Source organism: Schistocerca serialis, chromosome 1 (genome assembly GCF_023864345.2).
Source record: "Schistocerca serialis cubense isolate TAMUIC-IGC-003099 chromosome 1, iqSchSeri2.2, whole genome shotgun sequence".
Classification (NCBI taxonomy): Eukaryota; Metazoa; Arthropoda; class Insecta; order Orthoptera; family Acrididae; genus Schistocerca; species Schistocerca serialis.
In genome coordinates this window covers 439,872,661-439,899,517 of record NC_064638.1, presented here as the reverse complement: position 1 = coordinate 439,899,517, position 26,857 = coordinate 439,872,661, and the positions used below count along the sequence as shown (strand labels likewise).

Below are 26,857 nucleotides of genomic sequence, written 5' to 3'. Positions count from 1 at the left end.
CTTCAGCCTTTGTATTAAGCTCGCAAACACTCCGGTTTCCATTCTGCAGTGGAGGGACCGCCGTGTGCGGCGAAGAAAGTACACACATCAAAGAAAGTTTTGCATCACCTCGGTTCTGAGAGTTCCGGAACCTGTACAGAAAATTGGAATAGAGATCAACATAAGCATTATTTCCACCCTTTTTATTGCTCATGAACCCCACACATTGCATGTTGTACCTCTATACAGCGAGACCTTCAGAGGTGGTGGTCCAGATTGCTGTACACACAGCTGCCTCTAATACCCAGTAGCACGTCCTCTTAGATTGATGCTCGACTGTATTCGTCGTGGTATACTGTCCACAAGTTCATCAAGACACTGTTGGTCCAGATTGTCCCACTCCTCAATGGTGGTTCAGCGTAGATCCCTCAGAGTGAATGGTGGATCACGTCGTCCATAAACAGCCCTTTTCAGTCTATCCCAGGCATGTTCGATGGGGTCTGGAGAACATGCTGGCCACTCTAGTCGAGCTATTTCGTTATCCTGAAGGAAGTCGTTCACAAGATTTGCACGATGGGGGCGCGAACTGTCGTCCATGAAGACGAATGCGTCGCCAACGTACGTATCGTACTGCAAATACTGCACTTCCCATGGACACCAGCGGCGTACGTCGGCCGCACGTAATGCCACCCCAAAACAGCAGGAACCTCCACCTTGCTGCACTCGCTGGACGTTCTGTCTAAACTCTAAAGCGTTCAGCCTGACGGGGTTGCTCCCTGACACGTCTCCGACGATTGTCTGGTTGAAGGCATATGCGACACTCATCGGTGAAGAGAACGTGATGCCAATCCTGAGCGGTCCATTCGGCATGTTGTTCGGCCCATCTATACCACGCTGCATGGTGTCGTGGTTGTAAAGATGGACCTCGTTACGGACGTCGGTAACAAACTTGCTCATCATGCAGCCTACTGCACACAGTATGAGTCGTAACACGACGTCCTGTGTCTGCACAAAAAGCATTATTCAACATGGTGGCGTTGCTGTCAGGGTTCCTCCGAGCCATAATCTGTACGTAGCGGTCATCCACTGCAGTGGTAACCTCTTTCCTGGTGGAATGACTCGAACTAATCGGCTGTCGGACCCCCTCCGTCTAATAGGCGCTGCTCATGCATGGTTGTTTACATCTTTGGGCGGGTTTAGTGACATCTCTGAACAGTCAAAGGGACTGTGTCTGTGATACAATATCCACAGTCAACATCTATCTTCAGGTATTCTGGGACTGGGATGATACAAAACTTTTACTGTTGTTTGCATTTGGTCGTCCGTCAGCTCCGAACCATCGTCGAGGTGGATTGTGCAGATATTTTTCACCCACTTCTGATTTTTGTGTGTCTCAAAGGCCACCTTGATGTCCTGTCGGAGACGATTCAGCAGCCTCTTGGTGGCGGGAAGTCGCGTACGCTGCCATTCCGGTACATCCCGTACTTCTCAGTGATTTTGCGTCAGGCTTGCCAGATGGCAGCTGGCGTGTGCAGCTAATCGGACCTCCGTGAACCTAGCGTCGGTGAAGTGCAAGAGAGCTTCATCGATGCCCGTTTCCGCTGGAGTTGGAGGGGCGGCGAGTGTTTCCGTCATGGCGCCTTGAAAGCTTCCCCAGGTTACTCCCGACAGCGAAATTCCTCGCCGTGGCAGCTTTAGCTGATCCAGATCGATCTCAACTACGACAGGAACATGATCAGAGAGGGGAGATAATTCCTCGTGGAAGCGGTGATCTCTTGCAGGATGCGCCGGCCGTGGTGGCCGAGCGGTTCTAGGCGCTACAGTCTGGAACCGCGCGACTGCTACGGTAGCAGGTTCGAATCATGCCTTGGGCATGGATGTGCGTGATGTCTTTAGGTTAGTTAGGTTTAAGTAGTTCTAAGTTCTAGGGGACTGATGACCTCAGAAGTGCTCAGAGGCATTTGAACCATTTCTTGCAGGATGCCCTTAGCGACTGCGACGTCAGTGACGTCTGGCTGTCTATGACGGTGGCGAAGATGGTCGGGTTGTTGGGTCCCATCACGGTGGCTTCATGATGTTCCTCTAGTTGCAGGAGGCGACAACCGTGTTTTGAATTGAATTCGCCGGCAATGAAGAATTTTCTGCTGACTGAACATGCCGGATCCAGGGGGTGGCCTCCTATGAATGTGATAGAGCCCATCAATGTCCGCACGGCGAAGCCAGTAGCCTTCACTGAGGCCAAATGCAGTATTTGCAGTTGTAATGGCGAATATATTTGCGGACATAAACAGCAGTACTACCACAGGTCGTCAGCTTGTCCGTTCGGAAATACAAGAAGTTTGTTGCTTTGATGTCGACTCCTGGTTTTAGGTAGGGTTCAGTTTATCAAGCATCAGAAACAGTAGCGAAGACATTGGAGAGGTCACTTGGCAGCGACATGGATAACTAAGTGCATTCTGTGGGGAGGTCTTGGCGACTTGACGAAAACATCAGCGTCGTGACTGGGTGTCTGCTTCATCTTCTTCTCTCGCGGTGAACGTCTGCCACCAGCCGGTACGATCGAGGCCCTTCTTTTATTTGTTGGCTTGTCCTAGAGATGATGGTGTAGTGGACTGCTAGCATTCTGCGTCAAGAAGCGTTGATACCAACGCGTCCTAAACCATGTCCATCGTGTTCCTCGTAGCCGCAGCTTCGTTCATCGTAAGTGGGAGGGGCGGATGGGGCTGCGAGGTACGCGAACGCCGCTGGACTGGGATCCGCCACACCCTTCGCTTGTTCAACACACTGGTCCTCACTCGTCCTCGTACATCTCGGAATCGCATGATGACGTTGACGACTGACTCTTATTATCTGGCGACAGTTACTCGTAACTGAACTGTTGCCTGCTGGAGGTTGTGCTTCGCCTTCCTCCAGCAGACGTGATGTCTGGATGGTACTTATTTCCTTGATAGCAGCGCCTTCTGTTTGTGATGCCCGCGCTGCTCAGAAACGTAGCTGGTGACCTCTACATGCGCCTGTAACAGACAGTGAGTCAACGAGCCGTTTTTATATAGTGTTGCATCCGCATTAGTCGACCACAATATTATTGCACTTGGAAGAGTGCTTCGGTCTGTTTATCGTGAGTTTTTAATGTGATATTTCACGAAGACACTCTGAAGCAATTGACTTTAGCTACACAAATGTCTTGGAAGCATTCACCGTGCGATGCGTTTTATTTTATCACCATTGTACTTGTTTACCGTAGCGTCATCGCATGTCCTCCACAACGGCCACTGAAGGCCCAGTGCTATAATAGCGTGGTCGGGTAATAACATGAGATGCTCGTGTTGTATCACTAAATGTTGTGCAGAGGGGAGGCGCCTAAAGGCATTGGGTAGGTAGAACTAAGGTTCCTACACAAAAATTCGTCGGACTGGCAGCGTACGTAGTTCAAAAGGTTCAAATGGCTCTGAGCACTATGAGACTAAACATCTGAGGTCATCAGTCCCCTAGACTTAGAACTACTTAAACCTAACTAACCTAAGGACATCATGGCAAGTACATGCTGGCAATAAAGTATCTGGTATCTGCAGTAATAACGTCTGCGGCTATGGAGTCCTCATCACGCATCTGAGTGATTTTCGTGTCTTTTGATCCGTTGCTTCAGGCTATTACTGCCGCCATTGGGCATCTCTCTTCCGTTATGACTTGAGCTGTTGTGGGCCTGTTAGAAATTCTTCACTGCACTAAGGTTCCTACACAAAAATTCGTCGGACTGGCAGCGTACGTAGTTCAAAAGGTTCAAATGGCTCTGAGCACTATGAGACTAAACATCTGAGGTCATCAGTCCCCTAGACTTAGAACTACTTAAACCTAACTAACCTAAGGACATCACACACATCCACGCCCGAGGCAGGATTCGAACCTGCGACCGTAACAGCAGCGCGATTCCGGACTGAAGCGCCTAGAACCGCTCAGCCACAACGGCCGGCCCGTAGGCTTCTAAGACTTTTTCGTCAACATTGTCTCCAGATTCGTTACGGACGGAGAAATTTTCTCCGCGAGCGGAAGTTCCCAGTTTGGTTTTCTGAAACTTTTTACAATCTTAACAAATGAATACAGTGTTATTCACTGAGCGAACCTAGTGACGCAGTATTTTATCAGATTATGGTGCTTAGTCATCTCTCCTCAGGAGATTTCCTAGTCTCGGACCTACCTATAAGCTGACACGCTTCTAAGTGTAACGTCTGTATTGGACCTCCCTCTCACCTGTTAGATACGTGGGTTGCCAGGAGGATTGTGCTAATATAACTGCGGCTCCAGAATCAACACCAATGAAAATAAGGTTACCATAGAGAGTCAGACAAACGTGCTTCAACTTTTCAGTGTGTACTGATATTTCATCACAGTATTGAAAGTACATGCTGGCAATAAAGTATCTGGTATCTGCAGTAATAACGTCTGCGGCTATGGAGTCCTCATCACGCATCTGAGTGATTTTCGTGTCTTTTGATCCGTTGCTTCAGGCTATTACTGCCGCCATTGGGCATCTCTCTTCCGTTATGACTTGAGCTGTTGTGGGCCTGTTAGAAATTCTTCACTGCACTAAGGTTCCTACACAAAAATTGACATCGAATTTCTCTTGTTCCGACAGTTTCTGTAAGTCACGAGCACCATCGCACTGCGTATTGCATTCCATTGCGCTGTTCGAAATGGCTGTATGATGGGTATGGTGAAAGTAAAAATGCGGCCGTGATTTTGTATTATCAAATGTCATACTTCTACTGTTGAAAAGCTGTTCCAAATCAATTCCTCTTCTCTCCTTTGGCATACTTTTTAAATTAATTCAGTAAGCTTATCCGCGCTAGTCGAAAGATTCACTGTTTTTAGTTGAAACTGTCTACTGATTTCGGAACCAGAAAGTGAATTACATTTTCCCATGAGCTATCCCTCACACAATGGACGGCTCAGGGCTATATTTAGAGTAAACCTCTTCTTTAGTCTAAACAAACTGAGCACATCGTTATAGCTACAGTCTTGGATCGCTTAGATTTCAAACAAGTAACTGTCTGTGTGCCGCTCATAATGTTAACAAAACCGCGTGGCAAGTGATGGGATTACTTTCCACTTTTGTGGCGAACAGTTAACTTTGATGATTACAAGTCAGGGCGAAATACCGCTTTAATTGTAACTTGCCATAGAGGTCGCCTCTGACCTGCTCATAGTGCTGTTTGTGATAGGGACATTGTTATTATTATTATTATGCTTACTATCAGGAATATTACTGTGTTTGTACGCGTGAACTTTTACTGAATATATTAATCAATTAGAACTTAAAACTTCTATTTATAGTCATAGTTCCTGATCCCACTGAAGTAAACAGGAAGTAGGAACATTTCTTTCAATGAGTACAAGAAGAAAGTGGACTTGCAGAATGGATATTATGGTCAGTATATTCTCCATCACTTTCTGGCTGACCACAAAAGAGTTTTTAGTCTCTTTTAAAAAGACGGCGAATAAATATACAAGATTAGTTACCCACCAGCCACACCATTTGAATTAATACAAGTCTTGATTGCAGTTTATTCTTTTATTCAACGCATTTCACATTCTTGGGGATTCTTGAAATTATCTTTTACAGCATTTTAAAAACCATTAAACGTCTCTGTGCTAGACTGAAGCAAGCATAGAACCAAATGAACCCACAGCGACGCTGTCAGGCCTGCCGGTGCCACTTTATTAAGGTCTCTGCTGATTCATCTGATTCGACACGTGCTTCAGTCTAGCAAAGAGGCGTTTTATGGTTTTCAAAATGTTGTTAGGTCTCTGCGGGTTCACTGAACTCGACGCATTCTTCAGTCCAACACAAAGCCATTTTACGGTTTTTAAAATGTTGTAAAAAGAAAATTTTGAAATAATCTGAAGATACCCCAGAAGGACGAAACGTGTTGTTGGCAAAAGAATAATTTGTAGCCAAGACTGTTTTTAGCCAGACCCACCTGTTAATCTAGTCTGAATCCATAATGAATGCAGTATGGGCCGAATTCCTCTCGTTGCTAAATAATTTGATTCACCTAACCATAATTTATAAAATAATGGTATTTCCTGAACCTTCTTTACTTCTAGTCCGTTGTCAGTTATATTGCTACTAATTTCATTGCAGCCATCATCAGCGTTTGTAGTTATCTCTACGTCCTTCCCTGAATGATTTGGTTTGAGCTGCTTGTCATCCCTGTGACTTTACATATATTCCTTTCGTTTCTTATATAACTGCTGATGTCTGAAAGAACGAAAAATATTTTAATCTTTAGCTGCACCAGCCAGTACTGCACATTGAATTTCGTTCAAAACATCCTATTATACCCAAAGTTATTTATACCTATTATTATTTCCCATGGACTGTACTGTGTTTCTTGTTACACTACTGTCACTACTATTGTCGTTAGTTAGTTTTCATAGCCTATAACTTACTCCGTCAGATTAAGCTGTATCTTATCTCACTTCCCTTGATTTCAAGATCAAATGAGACTGGAAAACGAAAGAACATAAAAGAACTGAAAATTTTCGGGATATCTTGATACACAGGTGGAGTTAGTCATGAACCAAATTGTTCGAAATAGGTGTACGGCGTTTAGAGGTTAGCGATGTTTTACGCTAACAGTTGTTCATGATACTATGTCGTTTTATTTTGTGTGTTCCTTATATGGTTGTCTGTAAGTGTCACTCCTTGCAGCTATCTCTGGATGGCTAAGCATTAGTTACGAATGTTCAAATGTGTGTGAATTCCTGAGGGACCAAAGTGCTGAGGTCATCGGTCCCTAGACTTACACACCACTTAAACTAACTTATGCTAAGAACAACACACATACCCATGTCCGAGCGAGGACTCGAACCTCAAGCGGGAGCATTATTTACGAGTAAAAATAGAATATTATTGTCATTGTGTTCTTTTCTGGTATATTTAACTCTTGCTTTTACCCCAAACCGTAAGTGTTGCTAGTATTTTACTGCAATTTGGTGACATCCTTTCCAGTTGAAATTTTTCTTTATTCATGATGTTTGTCTCTGATCTAAACCGGTCGCACATTCAATACTAACTTAAGCGCCAGCCCATGATGCTATATAATGTCTTTGCTAATGCTCTGTTCATCACTGTATCGCATTTAACCCATGTATTGTCTTATTTCGTTATGTCGAAATCCCTTTAAGCAGTATATGTCTTGTTGGGAAGATTAGATGAGTAATGAAGGGAGAGAAACCAAAGAAAAAAATCGTGAATATGCTTTCGAAGCAAAATTTATTTACATGCGTGGTAAAATGCTATATACAAGCTGAGCGTTTGGCAGTATAGTTTTTCTGTGGCGGGGTCGTCGTCATCATGGTGCTAGCCGTTTCCGCTGTCTTCGTCATCACCTTCTCCGAGTCCTCAATAAGCACGCTGCAGGTTGTGGTCCCCGCGGATCGTGTATCCATAGCCAAAGCCGTCTCCTTCCTGTAATCACAGACATCCAGCAGTCAGTCAGCAGAACTTCCATTCCACTTCACTCTGGCCAATGTATTGTGCTTCAGTATGGTCGATGTGTCTTACGTCGTAGCGTCGTTGGAAAAAAAAATGTAACATTTTAAGGAGAGTTACATAGCGCCTCTTTAACCTCCTGGCTCGAAAAGAAACGAGTAACATATAAACAGGAAACTGAAGCCCGGTAGCGTGTTGTTTGGACGCGTCGTGATGTAGACCGAGCACAAGCTGGCACAAGTTCGTTGATAGTGTCGATGTGTATATTTCATCCTTTACGTAACTAAGAAGAATTTAGCGCAAATTTTCAAAAAAGAACTTACGTTACGTGTGTTTCAAATGGCTCTGAGCACTATGGGACTTAACTTCTGATGTCATCAGTCCCCTAGAACTTAGAACTTGTTAAACCTAACTAACCTAAGGACATCACACACATCCATGCCCGAGGCAGGATTGGAACCTGCGACCGTAGCAGTTGCGCGGTTCCAGACTGCAGCGCCGTTACGTGTGCCTCATCAATAAAATTATTAACACGCGTGTTCATAGATGCTTCTGAGAGCAGAAGGTATGACAAATTAGCGGTGCACGGAAACGGATTCTCGATGCTGAAAGACTACAGGGAAGTAAACTCAGTTATCTGTCATGTAAGGCAGTGGTTCCCAACCCAGGCATAATTACGCCCTGAGAAATAAAATGTAATTTTCTGAGGGGTAAAAACAAAAAGCGTCAATTACGTTTTGATCATGAATGTAAATTATTTTTAAAAGATCATAACTATTATCAATATTTCGTAAGGCTGTAGCACTGATTACGTAAGTTATCAATAATTATATTCTATTTATTTCAACTACTAGCATTAACGCTAGACAAATTGCGATGGAAATTACAGCCAGTGAAACTAGTGAATGATCATCTTCCTCACAAAGTCCAACCATTTCGTATTTAGCACCATGCTTCTACGACAGTAAAGTTGAGAGACGTGTGTCACATACGCTTAAGTATTTCGTGAAATATCTTCTCCGAGTTGTCGGTAGTTCCCAAATAAACCAGAAACTGCTTCATTATTCACTTCCCACCAATAAACGAAATGATTAACAGCACGACATAATAGTTGCTATCTAATGGCTACTAAACTTCTGTAGAGCCTACACAGTATTATTATTACTATTACTGATATTATGATTATCATTATCATTAGTGTGTGTGAAATCTTATGAGACTTAACTGCCAAGGTTATCAGTCCCTAAGCTTACACACTACGTAACCTAAATTATCCTAAGGACAAACACACACACCCATGCCCGAGGGAGGACTCGAACCTCCGTCGGGACCAGCCGCACAGGCCATGACTGCAGCGCCTTAAGCTGCTCGGCTAATCCCGTGCGGCTATCATTATCATTAGTGGGAGTGATCAGACACAAAGGCATTGGCAAACTGAAGTCTTCCAATTTCTGACAGTTCAACTTAAGGAGTCCAGGAATCGTGTGGTTTTCAAGCAGGAGACCTAAGTGTACTGCACATCGTTTAATTTGGTTTATTTTAAGTGGTAGCGCGGGGCGCGGGTGAAACAAGTGTTGCTAGGGAGAAGAGAGGTGAAGAAACCGCATGTTTTGTAAATCACGAAAATCCGCCGGTTTATCCACTCACACACGAATAGACCCCACCTCCAAGTAGACCTGAGAGATTAGACACGACGGGCGATGCATGCCCGTCAGTGGAAAACGACGAGCCCGAGATGGGCGGGACAGATCCCTCAGAAATACCCGCGGTACTGGGACGCCGCAGAAATCCGCTCGTGTGTCGTCACCTGTTCGATAACGCGACAAGCGGAGTAGCCGCGCCGCAGCGTAACGCGAGCAGCGGTTCGCGGGATCGAGTGTCGTCGCTTCCCACAGCCTCGTTCCGTTCGCCGATTTCCGAGGCACCGTTAACTCCCGCCAGTGACGTAACCTAGCGGGTTCACATTTCACGCGGCCCAGTGACCAGTGATTTGCATAGTGTCAAGTAGTCGGCAGCTATCAACGCATACAGAGACAAAACAGCTCGAATTCCGGACAGCTTTTGATCGCCCCATGTGCACCCATCCTCTGAACATTTTTTACCTTCTGGCTTGAGCAAATCGAATGTAGCCAATGAAACTCCAACGGAAGCTGCGGAGTGGTCACCCTGATTTTCCGCAAATGCCAGACTGGTTTCTTCAGCAAAGTCGAAGCCACATCCCTTAAACATTCAGAACGACCTGAGCTAGCGATCATACTTTGATCACTTCGACATCGACGAGACTATAATATCTAACTTTCCTTCACTCCGTGCCACGATGATTCCTCTATTAAAGTCAAGGTCCATTTCCCCGTCTGCAGCTCAAAAGATATTCTCTTTCCACTGCCTAGGTAAAAAAGAAAAAAAGGAAGGAAGGAAGACAAGATCTTAACTTTCCGCAGAGGTCTTCAAATACTGATTGGGGAAGGAAATCAGCCGCGGCCTTTCGAAGAAACCACCCCAGCATATTTCTTAAGGGGGGACGTTGATGAAATTGACCAAAAATGTCAATTTTCGATTTATTTTTTATTTGTTAGTACAACTCATGGACAATAAGTTCTCAAAGTTTCAATGTTGGAATCGCATCCGAAGTGCCTGAAAATTAATTAAAAGGGTGACGCGGCCTCCCTGCCACACCGCCGGCCGAAGTGGCCGTGCGGTTAAAGGCGCTGCAGTCTGGAACCGCAAGACCGCTACGGTCGCAGGTTCGAATCCTGCCTCGGGCATGGATGTTTGTGATGTCCTTAGGTTAGTTAGGTTTAACTAGTTCTAAGTTCTATGGGTCTAATGACCTCAGCAGTTGAGTCCCATAGTGCTCAGAGCCATTTGAACCATTTTGAACCTGCCACGCCCACGTTCTGAAGCAGCACTTCAATACCAGCTCAGTGAACAATGATTCTGTTTATTACTTTCAACCAAACGTGTGTGGGATACATCTAGAAGGCCGTGATACATACTCTTTGATTTTATAGATCATCTTTGGCCGATCCTGCACTTCTCAAAAAGTGTGTTCACAGCAAAACCCAAAATCCAAATGAGTCTCTAAATTCACTGATATGGAAGCGATGCCCTAAAAACACATTTGCATCTGCTACAGTTGTCAGAATTGCAACTTATGGGCCGGCCGAAGTGGCCGCGCGGTTCTGGCGCTGCAGTCTGGAACCGCGAGACCGCTACGGTCGCAGGTTCGAATCCTGCCTCGGGCATGGATGTGTGTGATGTCCTTAGGTTAGTTAGGTTTAACTAGTTCTAAGTTCTAGGGGACTAACGACCTCAGCAGTTGAGTCCCATAGTGCTCAGAGCCATTTGAAACATTTTTTGCAACTTATGATGCAGTTGCTGTGCTGGGAACGTCGGGAGGATGAAGGTATTAGAAAGAATGGCCTTCAAGATAGGAAATTTTACTCAAGACATCCTGAGAAAAATAGATTTATAGCGCGTCTCTGCAGCTGAAAAGTCAGTTGAAGACCTGGTAAAGGAAAGACGACAGACAAGAAGAAACCAAAAAGAAACCTTGAAGGAAAAGACGACCCAGAGTACAAATGTGATGCCTTCTGAATAAGTGATGTAAGGAAAAAAATTAGGTTGAACATTAAATTGCGTTTCCTGAAATGTTTGTTTTTTAAAGTTTATGTACCTTTTCCTCAGATTCTATGAATGCTAGAATTATGAAATTTTGTACACATATTTCGGTAAACCTAATAAACGTTGGCTTAGGGGCAAATTTTGAAATTCTTATTGCAAGCTGAGATATGGGGCAAAGTGCCTGGAATTTTGCATGAATTTAAAATTGTACTTGTGGAATTATAATTAAAAAATTATGAAAATTCTCCTGTTTGAACTATTCGAAAACCTCATGAGAGGAGCTTACAACATATGAAGAGATGAAACAGAGAAATTTTTGTAGAAATCTCTTGAATACTTTATGAGAAAAAGGAACCTACAATATTTTTTGAAAACAAATTTTATAAAAAAAGGTTGAATGTACATAATCCAAGGTTTTTATATGTAAATGTGTTACTTTCATGTAAAGCGTTGTACAAAATTTCATTGCCATATCTCCAAAACTGTGGATTTGGTTCATTTTTGAAATAGTGTGTGTTTCTCATCAACGTTCCCCCTTGAGCAGTTTAGGGAAATCGTTTAAAAACTAAACGAAATCGCGGAAAGACTGCACCTTTGTGGCCGGACAGGGGGGGGAGGGGGGGTTAAACTGTCGTCCTTCTCACTGTCAAAAGTTGTGTGTACGTGAGAAGGCAGGCAGCAGAGAGACGTGCAGGAACATTGCACCGTTGATGCGCCAGCTAACAGCATTAAATGAAGAGTATTTAGCTATGATTTTCGTACTAGAGTAACTATAGTGAGGGTACCTTCCCACTGTAGTGTTCATTAAGGACAGTATAGAGCGAACAGGATAAATATCACGTTAACAGGCAGAAGCGATAGTTTTCCGAACCTCGGTTTTTGTCTATGGAGAGCCAAAAGGAGAAACAGAGGCCAACATGGCGCTCTCCTCAGCACCGTCAGTTACCAGTATAGACAATGGCTGGAGGGTGTGCGTGAGACAATGACAGTGACAGCACACTATCGACAATCCAAAGTATGCTCGACCACTTTCTGTAAAACGTTAAGTCCGTCCATAGGTACTGGCTGACCCAGCAGCACCGATCGACCGCCGTGTTATGCTCCGCCAATGGTGCCGCTGGATGCTGTATGGAGGAGCGTGGAGTCATCTCACCACTTTCCAAGCGGTGTCAGTTTTGGCGACCTGAAGCCGCTGGCCTCAGTTGGCATCACGGGACTGAGAGCACTCCGTTCCACTCCTCCCATTACGAAAAAAGTCGCTGGCAGTACCGGGAATCGAACACGGGTCCTCCGTGTGGGAGTCAGCCGTGCTGACCACTCTCCTTTTTCTATACAGAATAACTCATAAAGCCGCCTCCTTATCTGAACCCTACCACAGAAAACTTTCATCCGCGATATGTGACGTCCAAATCCTATAGTATCAAATTTATACAGATGGTAAGTGATCCTAGAGCGAAAAGGCAAACAATGCTCGGAAATAAAATTTCCAGCAATACAATCTCTTAAGCGAACAGTGCCTGTGAGGTAAGTGTTTCTAAACTGCTTACATTTCCGTTGCTGTCGCAACATTGGAAAACATTACACAGTCATTTGTGTTGTTTCCACGGCTAACATCATCACGGAATTATCCTCCAAATACATAAATCTAGTATATCTCTGGCGCTCTAAAGCGTCGTTGGATGACGTTTCTAGACATGGGTTCCCGTTCAAAATATTATGTACTACTCCCCTCTACAAGTTCGAGAAGTTTGTAAAGGGATTTCCCGAACACCCTCTATAGAAGAGGGCTCAAATAGAGAGTTTTTTGAAGAAATGAAAAAGACACGAAAGTACTGTAATGAACTGAACAAATAAAAACAACAATTAAATATAAAAGTAGAGAAAAACTCTTAAAATGTATTAGTAGACTTACAGGAGGTAGCTATTTTCAAAAGTCAGCTTTGATTACAGTTGAAATTCGTATAAGTCATTCTAAATAATACACAGTCAAACAGAACATTATGTGGATAATGTGAAAGTCGGATAAAAGAGATTAAAACTTTGGGAACATGATATTACTAAAAGATAGCTACAGCTAAACCATCAGATTAACTATAAATGGAAGAAAATTAATAGACAGGACACGGAAAGAAACGGTATCTCTCGAAAAACCTTATCAATAAATTAAGTATATGGTAACTAAACTCAAAAGAAGAACAGTTTACATGAAACCAAATATTGACGAAGATAAATTTATTATATATTGCAGAGAATACTGATTTTGGTAGGCTTTCAGAGACGAACAGATTATCTGTGAGTCCTCCTTCGATGCTTTTTCCGAGTGAGTTGAAGCAGTGGTTAAAACACTGGACTCGCATTCAGCAGGACGACGGTTCAAACCCACGTTCGGCCACCCTGATTTAGATTTTCCGTGATTTCCCTAGATCGCTTCAGGCAAATGCCGGGATGGCTCCTTTGAAAGGGCAGGGCTGAATTCCTTCCCCATCCTTCCCTAATCCGAGATTGTGCTCCGTCTCTAATGACCTCGTTGTCGACAGGACGTTAAACGGTAATCCACCAATCGATGCTTTTAACTGCTAGGAATAAATAAATATTACTCTTCCTCCAGTGTGCTAAAAGCTTTTATCGTTGCACCACTTTGGTGGCTCCCGTATCAACGTCATTAATAGTTTACCCAAGCTGATTCTCATTTAGTCTCACGAGGCTGAATACAGCTTGTTCCAGAGACTGACACCACAGATAGTCACTGTAATTCGATCCTGGTACCTTCACAAATGCATCCTACGCTACCCACTAACCAAGCATCTTTTAGAAAAAGCAAGTTATTATACTCGTATAATTCACTGTTTCGTAATTGCAGCCGGATAATGAAGTTATTACCCAAGTCATTTACGTGCAACATACTATAACTAACACTGTACTCAGATGTCTGCCTTTCGTGCAGGATTCAATATCCGACCAAGCAATAGCCTGCAACAAGCTAGACCGTATCTTCTCCAAACACATTAGAGATCCTTCTACGATATAGGTCTAGCATAAGACAAACATAGGTAAAGCGTTTTTTCTCCACAGTCGCAGAGTTGTTACTGAGGTAAAAATTTCTTCTATTTTGCAGATCCTCTGCTAAGCCTCTGTTCCCATACTGCACATAGTTTTAATATGTCGCGTGTGAAGAACACAGCGAGTACTACGCGAAATGATATAAAAATTCGATCTCAATAGTTAAGCTAGAAACCTTGCCGTGTCTGTGCAGTGGGTATCTACATCTACATCCACGCTCTGAAAACCATTTTGAAGATACTTATAAATACCGCACTATAATTAGTCTAATCTTGTATTCATGGTCCCTCCACGAGGCATACACAGGGTGTCCAAAGAGTAATGGTCAATACTCAGGGATACGGCAGGGACAGTTATTAGAAGCAAAAACGTCTAGTAAACATGCGGTCTAAAATGCATACCTTAATAGCTTTGAGCATTTCTTCATCTTCGATACCATGAAACAAATCTCTTCTACTTCAACCTCTTTCGTTTCTTTATTTTGAGAGCTGGTAGTTCGGACAAAAACAAGAAAAAACCGTCTAGCAAAGATGGGGTCTAAAGAGAATACTTTAAGAGCTATGAACACTTGTTCATCTACGGTACTGTTCCATCGAACAAATTTTTGTTAGACAGGCAACCTGCAACTGAATCTGTGCACCATGAACCGGGTTAGCCGTTTAGTAATATAGATACAACAAGCAGAAGATACGCGCACTAACAGAATCTACGTAAACCTCCACACGCCCTACTGGTCTGCAAGCTAGGAATCTGATAATGGTTAAGCCTCGGATGATGAGCCGAATCTCGGGTGATCATCCGAGTGGTGGCTTCGTCTTGTCGCAACGTTTCGATGGGTATCTTCAGGCCCCTGAAGATGATGGCCTCATTGAAACGTTGCGATAAGACGAAGCCACCACTCAGATGATCACTCGAGAAGCCGAGAAAGCATGCAATCAGAAGAAGCTGACGCTTTGTCATCCTGAACGAAAGTTATGGTGTTTGTCCGGAAAAGGCCGGTTCCGTCACCTCTAAGGCTCTTGAATTTACAGATGGACTATAGTAGAAGGAGGGGGAGGGGGGTACTTACAAAGTTGACAGAGTACTCCTGCCCAGGCAGCAGTCCCTGCGGCTGCAGGGAGCGGAACTCGGGCCTCGAAGCGTCGTACGCCGCCCCCTGCTGTTGGTAATCCTGCTGCTGCTGCTGTTGGTACTCCTGCTGCTGCTGCACCTGCTGCTGCTGCTGCACTAGGTTGGCACGGGCCGCAGAGTAGGGCGTGGGGAGTGGATAAGGGCCCGGGCGGAAGTCGGCCCTGGAGGCCGCCGATGACACGGTCTGCGCCTGCGACGGCTGCTGGCGGTACTGGTACTCGGTAGAGACCCCCTGGTAGGAGGTCCGCTGCGGCTGGCGGTACTGGTACTCGGTGGCCAGCGGCTGGTAGCTGGAGGCCTGCTGCTGCAGCTGCTGCTGCTGCTGGCGGAAGCGGTAGTCAGCCACGAGCGCCTGGTAGGAGGGTGTCTGCAGCGCGCGTCCCAAGCCGGACGGCCTCATCGGCTGCGGGCCGGCCGGAGCTGCGAACTCGCCGCGGCCGTCGCTCACCACCTGTTAGCATCATAGTAGTCGCCGTTCACCCGCACAGCTTCACGGCATCGCTCCAGTTCGTAACGTGACATAATCGACAGATGTAAACGTAATTTCCGGAGTACCCCAAGGGACTGTTATAGGGCCGTTACTGCTTACAAGAGCTAGTGGATAATGTTGGATGAGTCATGGTGTTATTTGCGGACGACGTTGTTGCCTGTAAGGAGGTTAAAAATTGAATTTCGTATGGCATTATTGGTTCAAATGGCTCTGAGCACTATGGGACTCAACTGTTGTGGTCATAAGTCCCCTAGAACTTAGAACTACTTAAACCTAACTAACCTAAGGACAGCACACAACACCCAGCCATCACGAGGCAGAGAAAATCCCTGACCCCGCCGGGAATCGAACCCGGGAACCCGGGCGTGGGAAGCGAGAACGCTACCGCACGACCACGAGATGCGGGCTACGGCATTATTGGCTGGGAAATCCTACGAGGTGGGTTCAGCTGCCTAGACGGAAAGGGTATTCTTCCTCAGTGCACGTTGTCTCTTCCTTCGTGATTATGTCTGAACTGAATCGCATATGAACGTGTGGGATTGGATGCGTGTTTAGTGTAGTGTGGTTGCTGTTATATGATTATGACGACGATGAAAAGGGTGAGGGTGAAGCCCAGTGCTGGAACATACTCTACTACTCTCAAACTGCACCAAGAGAGCTGCAGAGCTCAACGTTACCATCCGACGGACGGATCACCACTAACAGCGTCATTGCATGATATACAGAGAAGAGGTTTGGAATTTAAGCCAGGGCATTGGTGCAAAGACTGGTGATAAGGATCCTTACGCCACTACCTCTCCTTCCCTTGCACGTCAAATACAGGCAGTGAAAAATTCGTCCACCAACAGGATTCGAACTGGCTTACCTCCAACTTGAGTGCCATCTTTCATGTGTGCGTTTGCGACCTCGACTGCGGAGGAAGGTTGCAGCGCCAGAAGACTGTAGCGGAATGCAGAGGCTCCACAATTAGCGACTACAAACGTAAATAAATGTAAAGTACTGCCCGTAAGTAGGCAAAGAGATGTACCACTGTTTGGTTGCGCTGTTGGCGACAAAACACTGGAAACACTAACTACCGTAACGTACCCACGACTAATCACCCGAAACAACGTAAAATGGAATGACCAGAGAAAACAAACAGCAGAAAGCAGATGGCACTTAGAGATTCGTTCGCAGCGTCTTCAGGACCTTCATCAAGGAAAGAAGTAGCTCCTTCACCCGGCTCTTCACCATTGTTCATCAGTCTGGGACACTTATTAAGTAGGAGTAATACAAAAGCTAGAGAGGATCCGACGAAAAGAGGCGCATTTCGTCAGGGAATCTCTAAATTGGTGCGAGAGCATTACGGATGTCCCCAACAAACTCCAGCTGCAGACGCTATAAGGCGGGTGTTGTGCATCACGGAAAGTTCTGCTGGTGAAATTTCGAGAACCTGCCCTGCAAGAAGAGTCGGGCAACATGTTACTTCCTCCCACGTACGTCCCGAAAAATGATCATGACAAGAAATCTGTAAGAATTGTAACGAATACGGAAATTCACCGACAATCATTCTTCTCACGCGTCATTCGCTAACGGAACAGCAAAGGCGGGAAAAGATAGTGGTATAACAATTATCCTCCGCTACACAGTTCCAGGTGAATTGCAAAGTGTAGATGTAGACGTTAATGCATATCGAAAGTGCTGTAAGTTACGCATTTCGCAACGTTGAAATTTAGTAATACCCTTCTTCAGTTTTCTATTGGACTTCAGCGTCTCATGACCACAGAACTTGATAACCAAGTGTTCGAAACCAGAGGGTAGACTTTCCTAAACTGAGTACTTCAAGAGAAGGAAGGTCTTTTATCGTCGTAAACAAATTAATGAAGTACGACTTAATCACAGTGAAAGGTTCAGCGATCCAGTGTACTGAAACAGAATTTGTAGCATCTATCTAAGGATTTTTTATTTTATTTGATTACTGGTTTCGATTGTGTAGAGCTAAGGATCCCCCGTCCACCAGATTGGAAAAAAGTGTCTGAAATTCTACCATCTTGTTGTAATATGGGATGGCTGCCATGTAAGTTCTCGAGTAGTATGAGTTCAGGAATGGGCAGATCCAGGGTTAGTATGGCAATATGGGGCTACAACAAAGAAGTCTCAATTTCGACTCTGAAGATCAAACATTAAAACATATGCTTCAGTGTCGACTCTATCCAAACAACTACGCGGAAGACGGCACTGCTAGAAGTGCCCAAGTTTTCATCAAATTCTACATAATGTAATATTTGTTAATTGTGTAAATGTGTACAACAATGACTATTTTCGATCAGTTACGATCGTCTTCACAGCGGCTGCATATGAACGGTGAACGGTGTATGCAACAGGCGACTCCCGTTGGCCTCAGCTCTTCAGTTGCCCGTCCTTGAGCTGCAAGCGCACTAGGCCGACTTTTGCCCTTGCAGGACAATTTAATTTATCACAGCTCAGCAAATTTCTACGAAATATTTATAAATTATATACACAATATTTCCTCGTGAATCGATCTAACTATTAACGGAAACTGTATCAAAATCGCTACAGTCGTTCCTGAGATAAGCTTTTGCATACAGGCAGAACACAAGGTGGTGGATTCTAGTTTAGTAATATGCACATGTTCTTCCCCCATATGCTGCTTAAGAGTGGAAGGTTCGAGAAATAGTGTGAAGGTGAAACTTCCTGGCTGATTAAAACTGTGTGCTGGAGGGAGACGTGAAGACATGACCTTTCCCTTTCGACGGAAAGTACTCTACCAACCGAGCGACTCACACCCCCTCCTCACAGCTCTGCTTCCGCCACTCCCTCATCTCCTAGCTTCCTACCTGCACGAAATTCTCCTGTGAAACATGTGGCACTAGCACCCCTAGGAGAAAGGACGTCGCGGAGATAGGCTTTGCATAGCCTGGAGGCTCAGTATCGGAGTGTGCGCTGATACGAAACTTCCTGACAGACAGTTTTAATCTGCCAATAAGTTTCACATCAGTGCACTCTCCGATGCCGGGTGAAAAAAATCATTCAGTCTGAAAAAAGAAAGTGTGAACTGCAGAGTAGTGATGTAGACGTGTTACCTGGTAGTCAGCCTGCTGCTGGCGGGCGGCCTGCTGCTGGAAGTCTGGGCGGCCCCTCACAGGTGGCTGGAAGCTGGTCCTGGCTGCCACCACGGAGTCGTCCTGCAGCTGCTGCAGCTGCTGTTGCAGCTGCTGCTGCTGCAGCTGCTGCTGCTGGGGGAAGGCCTGGGCCTGGGCTCGCGCCTGGAAGTCTGCGCGGGACGGCTGCGGGGGCAGCGGCGACAGACGCGCCGACGCCGCCTCCACCTGCGAAAGGCGGGCCGACGCCGCCTCCACCTGCCACGGCACGGACGCTCACTCACTCTCGAGCCACCCAGCAACCACCGTAGTACACAGCCGTGTAATACCGTGTTACACACTTCGTATCGGGAAAAATTAGATTCATGTTAAATGGTCTGTGCATTTCGAGACCATTAGAGATGTAAATAGTTAGGATTGGACGAGAATGAGGAATTGCTGGGCCGAAATTTAAGAATAGCTCACGCATTCAGCTTAGAAAATCTAAATAGCATTGAAGTAGCTCTCAACCCGAAAGTATCCAGTTCGAGTAGTAGTAGTGGTATTGGGACAATGGATTCATATTTGATATGAGCAGCCGACATTGTAATTCTGTCAGAGACAGCAAAGGATCTGGAAGAGCAGCTGAACGGAATGGACAGTGTCTTGAAAGGAGGACGTAAGATGAACGTCAACAAAAGCAAAACGAGGATAATGGAATGTAGTCGAATTAAATCGGGTGATGCCGAGGGTATTAGATTAGGAAATGAGACGCTTGAAGCAGTAAATGAATTTTGCTATTTGGGGAACAAAATAACTGATGATGGTCGAAGTAGAGAGGATATAAAATGTAGACTGGCAATGGCAAGGAAAGCGTTTCTGAAGAAGAGAAATTTGTTAAAATCGAGTATAGATTTAAGTGTCAGGAAGTCGTTTCTGAAACTATTTGTATGGAGTGTGGCCATGTATGGAAGTGAAACGCGGACGATAAATAGTTTGGACAAGAAGAGAATAGAAACTTTCGAAATGTGGTGCTACAGAAGAATGCTGAAGATTAGATGGGTAGATCTTATAACTAATGAGGAGGTACTGAACAGAATTAGAGAGAAGAGAAATTTGTGGCACACCTTGACTAGAAGAAGGGATCGGTTGGTAGGACATGTTCTGAGGCATCGAGGGTTCACCAATTCAGCATGGGAGGGCAGCGTGGAGGGTAAAAATCGTAGAGGGAGACCAAGAGATGAATACACTAAGCAGATTCATAAGGATGTAGGTTGCAGTAGGTATTGGGAGATGAAGAAACGTGCACAGGATAGAGTAGCATGGAGAGTTGCACCAAACCATTCTCGGGACTGAAGACCATAACATCAACAACAACGAGCAGCGATGGTCATTTACTGAGTTTTCTGATGTCTCGTCAGTACGAGAGACTGGCATTGTCATAGACTTCCCAGTCCGCCATCAACAATGGAGCATGAGTCTGTCAATGCTGACCAGTCAGAAAAACTACTAAGCGACATCATCCGAAGATCCTGAGATGAACTCCAAGAGGAAGCATGTTCATAGGCGTCCGCAAGTTGGAGGGTGACGAGCGGGTGGGGCGGGGGGGAGGGCACAGGAAGGGCATTTACCCCTCCTTTAATCTATCTTCATTCTAATTATATCATTCTCACGCATTTCTACCAATGATTGTCTGGCATTCTACTAAATCGCAGATGTAGCATCGCCGAGTGCCATGGGAAATATTGTTGTTTTTAAAATTTAATTCTGATTTTGCGCTTTGAGGGGGTGATAATTTGGCATTTATTTCTGATTTTTTTTACAATTTTTTTTCCTGTACAACTGGATTTTCTCAATGATTTTTTTCTGTTTAGGATTTTTAATTTTTGGTGAGTTGCTAACATTATTAACTTATTGCCTTTTGACTTCTGCCTCGGGATTTTCGGCCAACGGTTGTTTAACGATTTTCCTGACGTTTCGGCAGCACAAGTGGGTAGTACTGACGGAGGTTCACGTTCCATTTCTGGTGGTGCATGAAAAAAATTTTTTTGGTTTGTAGCTCGTTGAATGCTATGTATTTAATCTTAAGAAGGGTGCAATTTTAGACTGTTGAATCAAAAGGGTGGCGTTCACATTCATACATATTAATAATATTAAAATGTTTATGTATAACATTGAAATACGGGTACCATTTCGGTATTAGAGTCATTTACCTAAAAACATTGAATGGATACCAGTCAGTCGTTTGAGATACAACAAGTTTCTTGTAATTCCCCTCAAATTTACCTTTTGTTTAGCTATCCGTTCTCAAACTCACTGAATCACTTATATGAAAAACGACCATTTTGGAATCTTGCCCCCTCTTGGATAAATTGCTGGGGACACCCACGAACACGCTACTTTTGTTTGTTGTAAGAATTAATTGCAAGTTTCTTGAGGGAGAACGTTAAATCCCAGTGTACGTATTTGTGTTGCTACTGGCTGTCCAGCTGGATGCAATTACTTAGAAACATGAGATTTCGACAGTGTCCGTTGCCGTCATCTTCAGCTAATACTCGTTAAATGGCCGTCTTTGCTGTATCGCGCCTTGAGTATCAGCAGAGACGCGATGTATGGAAGACGCTCATTTTACGGGTTTCGCCTGAAGATGACGTCAACGTACGCTGTCGAAACGTCGTACTTCGTTAACGACTGTACCCGGTGGGACGCCCGAGAACAGTTGATTTGCCGCGAAGACATAAGATGACCGTGTTGTACCTGTTGGTGTGCGGCGTCGAGGGCAGTGGCTGTAAGCGGCTGCGGCGATGCTCCAGGCAGTAGGACGACCAGGCGGCTGGCGGGGGCGGCCACGGGAGCAGCGGGTCCCGCCGGGAAGGGCAGCAGTAGCTGGTAGCTGGGCAGCAGCGCGCCGGCACCGGCCGCCGTCTGCCACGCGCAGCACCACACCGCCAGCGTCAGCACCTGCGGCGCAACAGCAGCCCGCTTTACAGCTGCACACCTGTACCTGCTGTGCGGCCTCTCCTCACGTCACTCAGCTAGGATGTCGTCACCACGACGCTAAAACTTCGTTCAGTTTACCATAGCCTTTATAGAAAGACGGTTCATCCCCAGGGCTAAATAGCAATTTATTCAATTGCCCACAGGTAATGAGACGTTCTAGGGCATGAAGGCAGTCCTAATATAACCAGCCGTCTACGGTTGCTGTTAACTTCCCTGGAAGCACACAGTATGTCTACATCTACATTTATACTCCGCAAGCCACCCAAAGGTGTGTGGCGGAGGGCACTTTACGTGCCACTGTCATTACCTCCCTTTCCTGTTCCAGTCGCGTATGGTTCGCGTGAAGAACGACTGCCGGAAAGCCTCCGTGCGCGCTCGGATCTCTCTAATTTTACATTCGTGATCTCCTCGGGAGGTATAAGTAGAGGGAAGCAATATATTCGATACCTCATCCAGAAACGCACCCTCTCGAAACCTGGACAGCAAGCTACACCGGAATTACTCTTGCAGAGTCTGCCACTTGAGTTTGCTAAACATCTCCGTAACGCTATCACGCTTACCAAATAACCCTGTGACGAAACGCGCCGCTCTTCTTTGGATCTTCTCCATCTCCTCTGTCAACCCGACCTGGCACGGATCCCACACTGGTGAGCAATATTCAAGTATAGGTAGAACGAGTGTTTTGTAAGCCACCTCCTTTGTTGATGGACTACATTTTCTAAGCACTCTCCCAATGAATCTCAACCTGCCACCCGTCTTACCAACAATTAATTTTATATGACCATTCCACTTCAAATCGTTCCGTACGCATACTCCCAGATATTTTACAGAAGTAACTGCTACCAGTGTTTGTTCCGCTATCATATAATCATACAATAAAGGATCCTTCTTTCTACGTATTCGAAATACATTACATTTGTAGATGTTAAGGGTCAGTTGCCACTCCCTGCACCAAGTGCCTATCCGCTGCAGATCTTCCTGCATTACGCTGCAATTTTCTAATGCTGCAACTTTTCTCTATACTTCAGCATCATCCGCGAAAAGCCGCATGGAATTTCCGACACTATATACTTGGTCATTTATTTATATTGTGAAAAACAATGGTCCCATAACACTCCCCTGTGGCACGCCAGAGGTTACTTTAACATCTGTAGACGTCTCTCCATTGAGAACAACATGCTGTGTTCTGTTTGCTAAAAACTCTTCAATCCAGCCACACAGCTGGTCTGATATTCCGCAGGCTCTTACTTTGTTTATCAGGCGACAGTGCGGAACTGTATCGAACGCCTTCCGGAAGTCAAGGAAAATAACATCTACCTGGGAGCTCGTATCTAATATTTTCTGGGTCTCATGAACAAATAAAGCGAGTTGGGTCTCACACGATCGCTGTTTCCGGAATCCATGTTGATTCCTACAGAGTAGATTCTGGGTTTCCAGAAATGACATGATACGCGAGCAAAAAACATGTTCTAAAATTCTACAACAGGTCGATGTCAGAGATATAGGCCTATAGTTTTGCGCATCTGCTCGACGACCCTTCTTGAAAATTGGAACTACCTGTGCTCTTTTCCAATCATTTGGAACCTTCCGTTCCTCTAGAGACTTGCGGTACACGGCTGTTAGAAGGGGGGCAAGTTCTTTCGCGTACTCTGTGTAGAATCGAATTGGTATCCCGCCAGGTCCAGTGGACTTTCCTCTGTTGAGTGATTTCAGATGTTTTTCTATTCCTTGGACATTTATTTCGATGTCAGCCGTTTTTTTTTTTGTTCGTGCGAGGATATAGAGAAGGAACTGCAGTGCGGTCTTCCTCTGTGAAATAGCTTTGGAAGAAGGTGTTTAGTATTTGAGCTTTACGAGTGTCTTTCTCTGTTTCAATGCCATTATCATCCCAGAGTGTCTGGATATGCTGTTTCGATCCACTTACTGATTTATCTTATGTCACGGCAATCGAATCACCACTGAGCAATGCAAATCACTTTTCCAGCTATTTAGTCTGGCTTTCAATTAGGCATTCTACATCTACACTTACATATATATTCCGCAAGCTACCACAGGGCGTATGGCATAGAGTACTGTATACTACTGATAGTAATTCTCTTTACAGTTCCACTTGCAAATAAAACAAGGGAAAACTGAGTCTGTGTGCTTCCGAACGAGCCACGATTTCTCTTGTTTCGCGGCCCTTGCGCGGGAAGCATGTTGGTGGCAGTAGAATCGTTCTGCAGTCTGTCGCATATATTGATTCTCTAGAATTGCCCAGTTTCTTCCATCCAGGGACTCCCATTTGAGTTCACGGATCATGTCCATAATACTCGCTTACTGACCGGACCTATCGGTAAGAAATCTAGAAGTGAAGCCTCTGAATTTTCTTTAATCCGACCTGGTGGGGATCCCAAACATTCGAGCACCGCTTGAGAATGGGTCGCAAAAGTGTCTCCTTTATTGAGGAGCTAGACTTTCGTAGAATTCTCCCAATAAAGCGAAGTCGACCTTCGTCTCCCCTACAACTGAACTCTTGTCCTCGTTGCATTTCGTGCCACTTTGCAACTTTAGACCTAGATATTTACTCGGTCTGACTGTCTCAGTGGCGTACTTTGTTCCCACTTCTAACAATTAAATCCCATAATGTTTCGATTAATATAACAATGTGAAAGACATTTCAACGAATCAAGTCAAATCTGCCACTACAACTCACTGAAAAGCATTTTATGAATATCACTGACACCCCTTACACAGAAACTCCGGTCTGAGAATCGCCAACTCAGTCATAGAGGCGCAACAACTGATGGGTTAGACGAACTGGAACGAAATAAATTATTATTAAGGGAAATAAACTCCTGTTGACGCCGCGATCACGATGACCTTTAAGCATAACTGCAGTTTTAGCTAAAGGATTTTTTTAATAATATCATTTTGCTCTGGAAGATTCGGCTCTTGCCAACTTTGAGCACAAAAAAATGGTTCAAATAGCTCTGAACACTATGGGACTTAACATCTGAGGTCATCAGTCCCCTAGAACTAAGAACTACTTAGCCTAACTAACCTAAGGACATCACACATATCCATGCCCGAGGCAGGATTCGAACCTGCGACCGTAGCGGTCGCGCGGTTCCAGACTGAAGCTCCTAGAACCGCTCGGCCACACCGGCCGGCCAAATGTGAACACAAACGCAAAACTTCATAGAGAAATATCATTGTCAATATATCCGAATCATATGCCACACCAAAACATATAGTTTCGATATACGTTTCGTCATACGCTGAAGAAGAACTTTGTTCCCGAAGTTATAAATTGGCGTCCGAAAATGGCAAAAGCTGAAATTCTAGCATGAATCTTTAAGCTGTCCAGATCGAATTATTTGAAAATATATCGATCGCAATTTGAAGGAACCGTCGAATCATCCATGTCGAACGCTAAATCTGGAAGACTAGATAGGAGTTTGAGCCCCACTGGTTCTAAATACAGTCCGGTGCATTAACCAATGAATCGTCTCTCTGGGTCCTGTGTTTTCGTGTCTGACTGGTCTGGAAACAGAACGAGAATTAACGGCAAGAAATCCTTGACATCCTATTTCTTTCAGTAAACTAGTTTTTAAAATAAAAGAATTTGTAACTGCAATTTGGCTACTAGGACTTACAGCCAGGTTACAAGTGTTGAAGATTCAAACAGTCTTTTCTCCCACCATCCTCCTATCTCTCTCCCTCTCTCTGCCTCCCCCCCCCCCCTTCCCTCGTTGTTTGTACTATTTTTTCCAGCAGGCTTCTGAATGGTAAAATACGGCCCACCGCAAATTCCTCTCCTGTGCCAACTTCCTCATCTCACACTAGCAATTGCACCCAACATCATTCCCTGATGTCGTAACACATACGTGTCCTAGCATCCTGTCCTCACTTCTTGAAATGTGTGCCATATGTTGCTCTCATTCACCGATCCTGTAGAAAAATCTCCTCATTTTATTTCTTGCCAGTCCATCCGATTTTTCGACATCCTTCTACAGCACCACATCTCTAATGCTTCGATTCTCTTCTTCTACTGATGTCTTCCATGTACTCATTTCACATTAACGATACATTTCTTTAGAGAAAAGGGTCATTGTACCGTCAGCAGAATACATTGATCTTGCACTAGGCAATTGTAAAGAAAGTACAGTACAGATAAATTATGCTATTGATATGACTGGTTTCGACCGAACTAGGTCATTTCTATACCTGCAATAAGCAGAGTAACGCAACTGTCACAAGTATCAGCGTAAAGTAAGCGAAATATGCTTCTTACGCTTATTCTAGTTTCCATATTTTAGATCTCGAGATGAGATAATGTTTCTGGATTCTGGTTAGAGACTTTATCTCTTTTGTTTTCTGTTTCCAAGCACTGTACACACACACACACACACATAGCTAACCATTTATATCATTTGATTCTTATACTACAGAGAGCACAAAAAGCTTACAAGCTCAATCTACGAGAGAGTCGAACACGCACCATCCGTTTTACGACGAAACTACTTAGACGTCACTGAAGCCCGTGCTTCTTGTGCCTGGATGGCGGAGTGGCGAGCAGAGGTAGAAGCAGAGGAAACTCTGCTGGTACTCACCAGAGATAGAGCCATCACTGCTTGTCCAGTGGGCAGGAATCGAATGGTGCCCTGACCAGTGGCCGGCACCTTCTTATAGAGGCCTGCCGGCGGGTGTCGGGTTGCGGTAAGGTGATCCGCGGCAAGGCGATCGGGCGCCGAGACGCTCCGGCGGGCCCGCTGGGCCCCGTTTCGGCTGTCTGGCCCCTCTGCGGCCTTCAGACGGCGCGATTTCGGCACCGGTCAGCGGTGCAACGGGGGCGTGGCCGCGAATCGCTGTGCAACAGGGAGGCCGCGCCACTACTGTGCGTCGATCTCTGCCACTAGCCATCTGAAGGAAGGAAGGTTCTCAAGCGGTACCTATACGCAATCAAGTTATTATTAGCATGTACGAGTATGTGCTTATACACTGAAGAGCCAAAGA

The 26,857-nt window shown here is 45.1% G+C and overlaps 1 protein-coding gene across 1 annotated transcript; it reads right to left on the bottom strand.

Annotated features, from left to right (window-relative positions):
- Positions 1-7,236: 7,236 nt before the first annotated feature.
- LOC126472786 (bromodomain-containing protein DDB_G0280777-like) lies at positions 7,237-26,494 on the bottom strand. The gene is made up of 5 exons (XM_050099959.1): positions 26,455-26,494; positions 21,617-21,820; positions 18,863-19,138; positions 15,228-15,740; positions 7,237-7,450 (listed from the first exon to the last, which is right to left on the bottom strand). Exons 1-5 carry the CDS (start codon positions 26,467-26,469, stop codon positions 7,385-7,387), a joined length of 1,074 nt encoding a protein of 357 aa, XP_049955916.1. The 5' UTR covers positions 26,470-26,494; the 3' UTR covers positions 7,237-7,384.
- Positions 26,495-26,857: the final 363 nt, after the last annotated feature.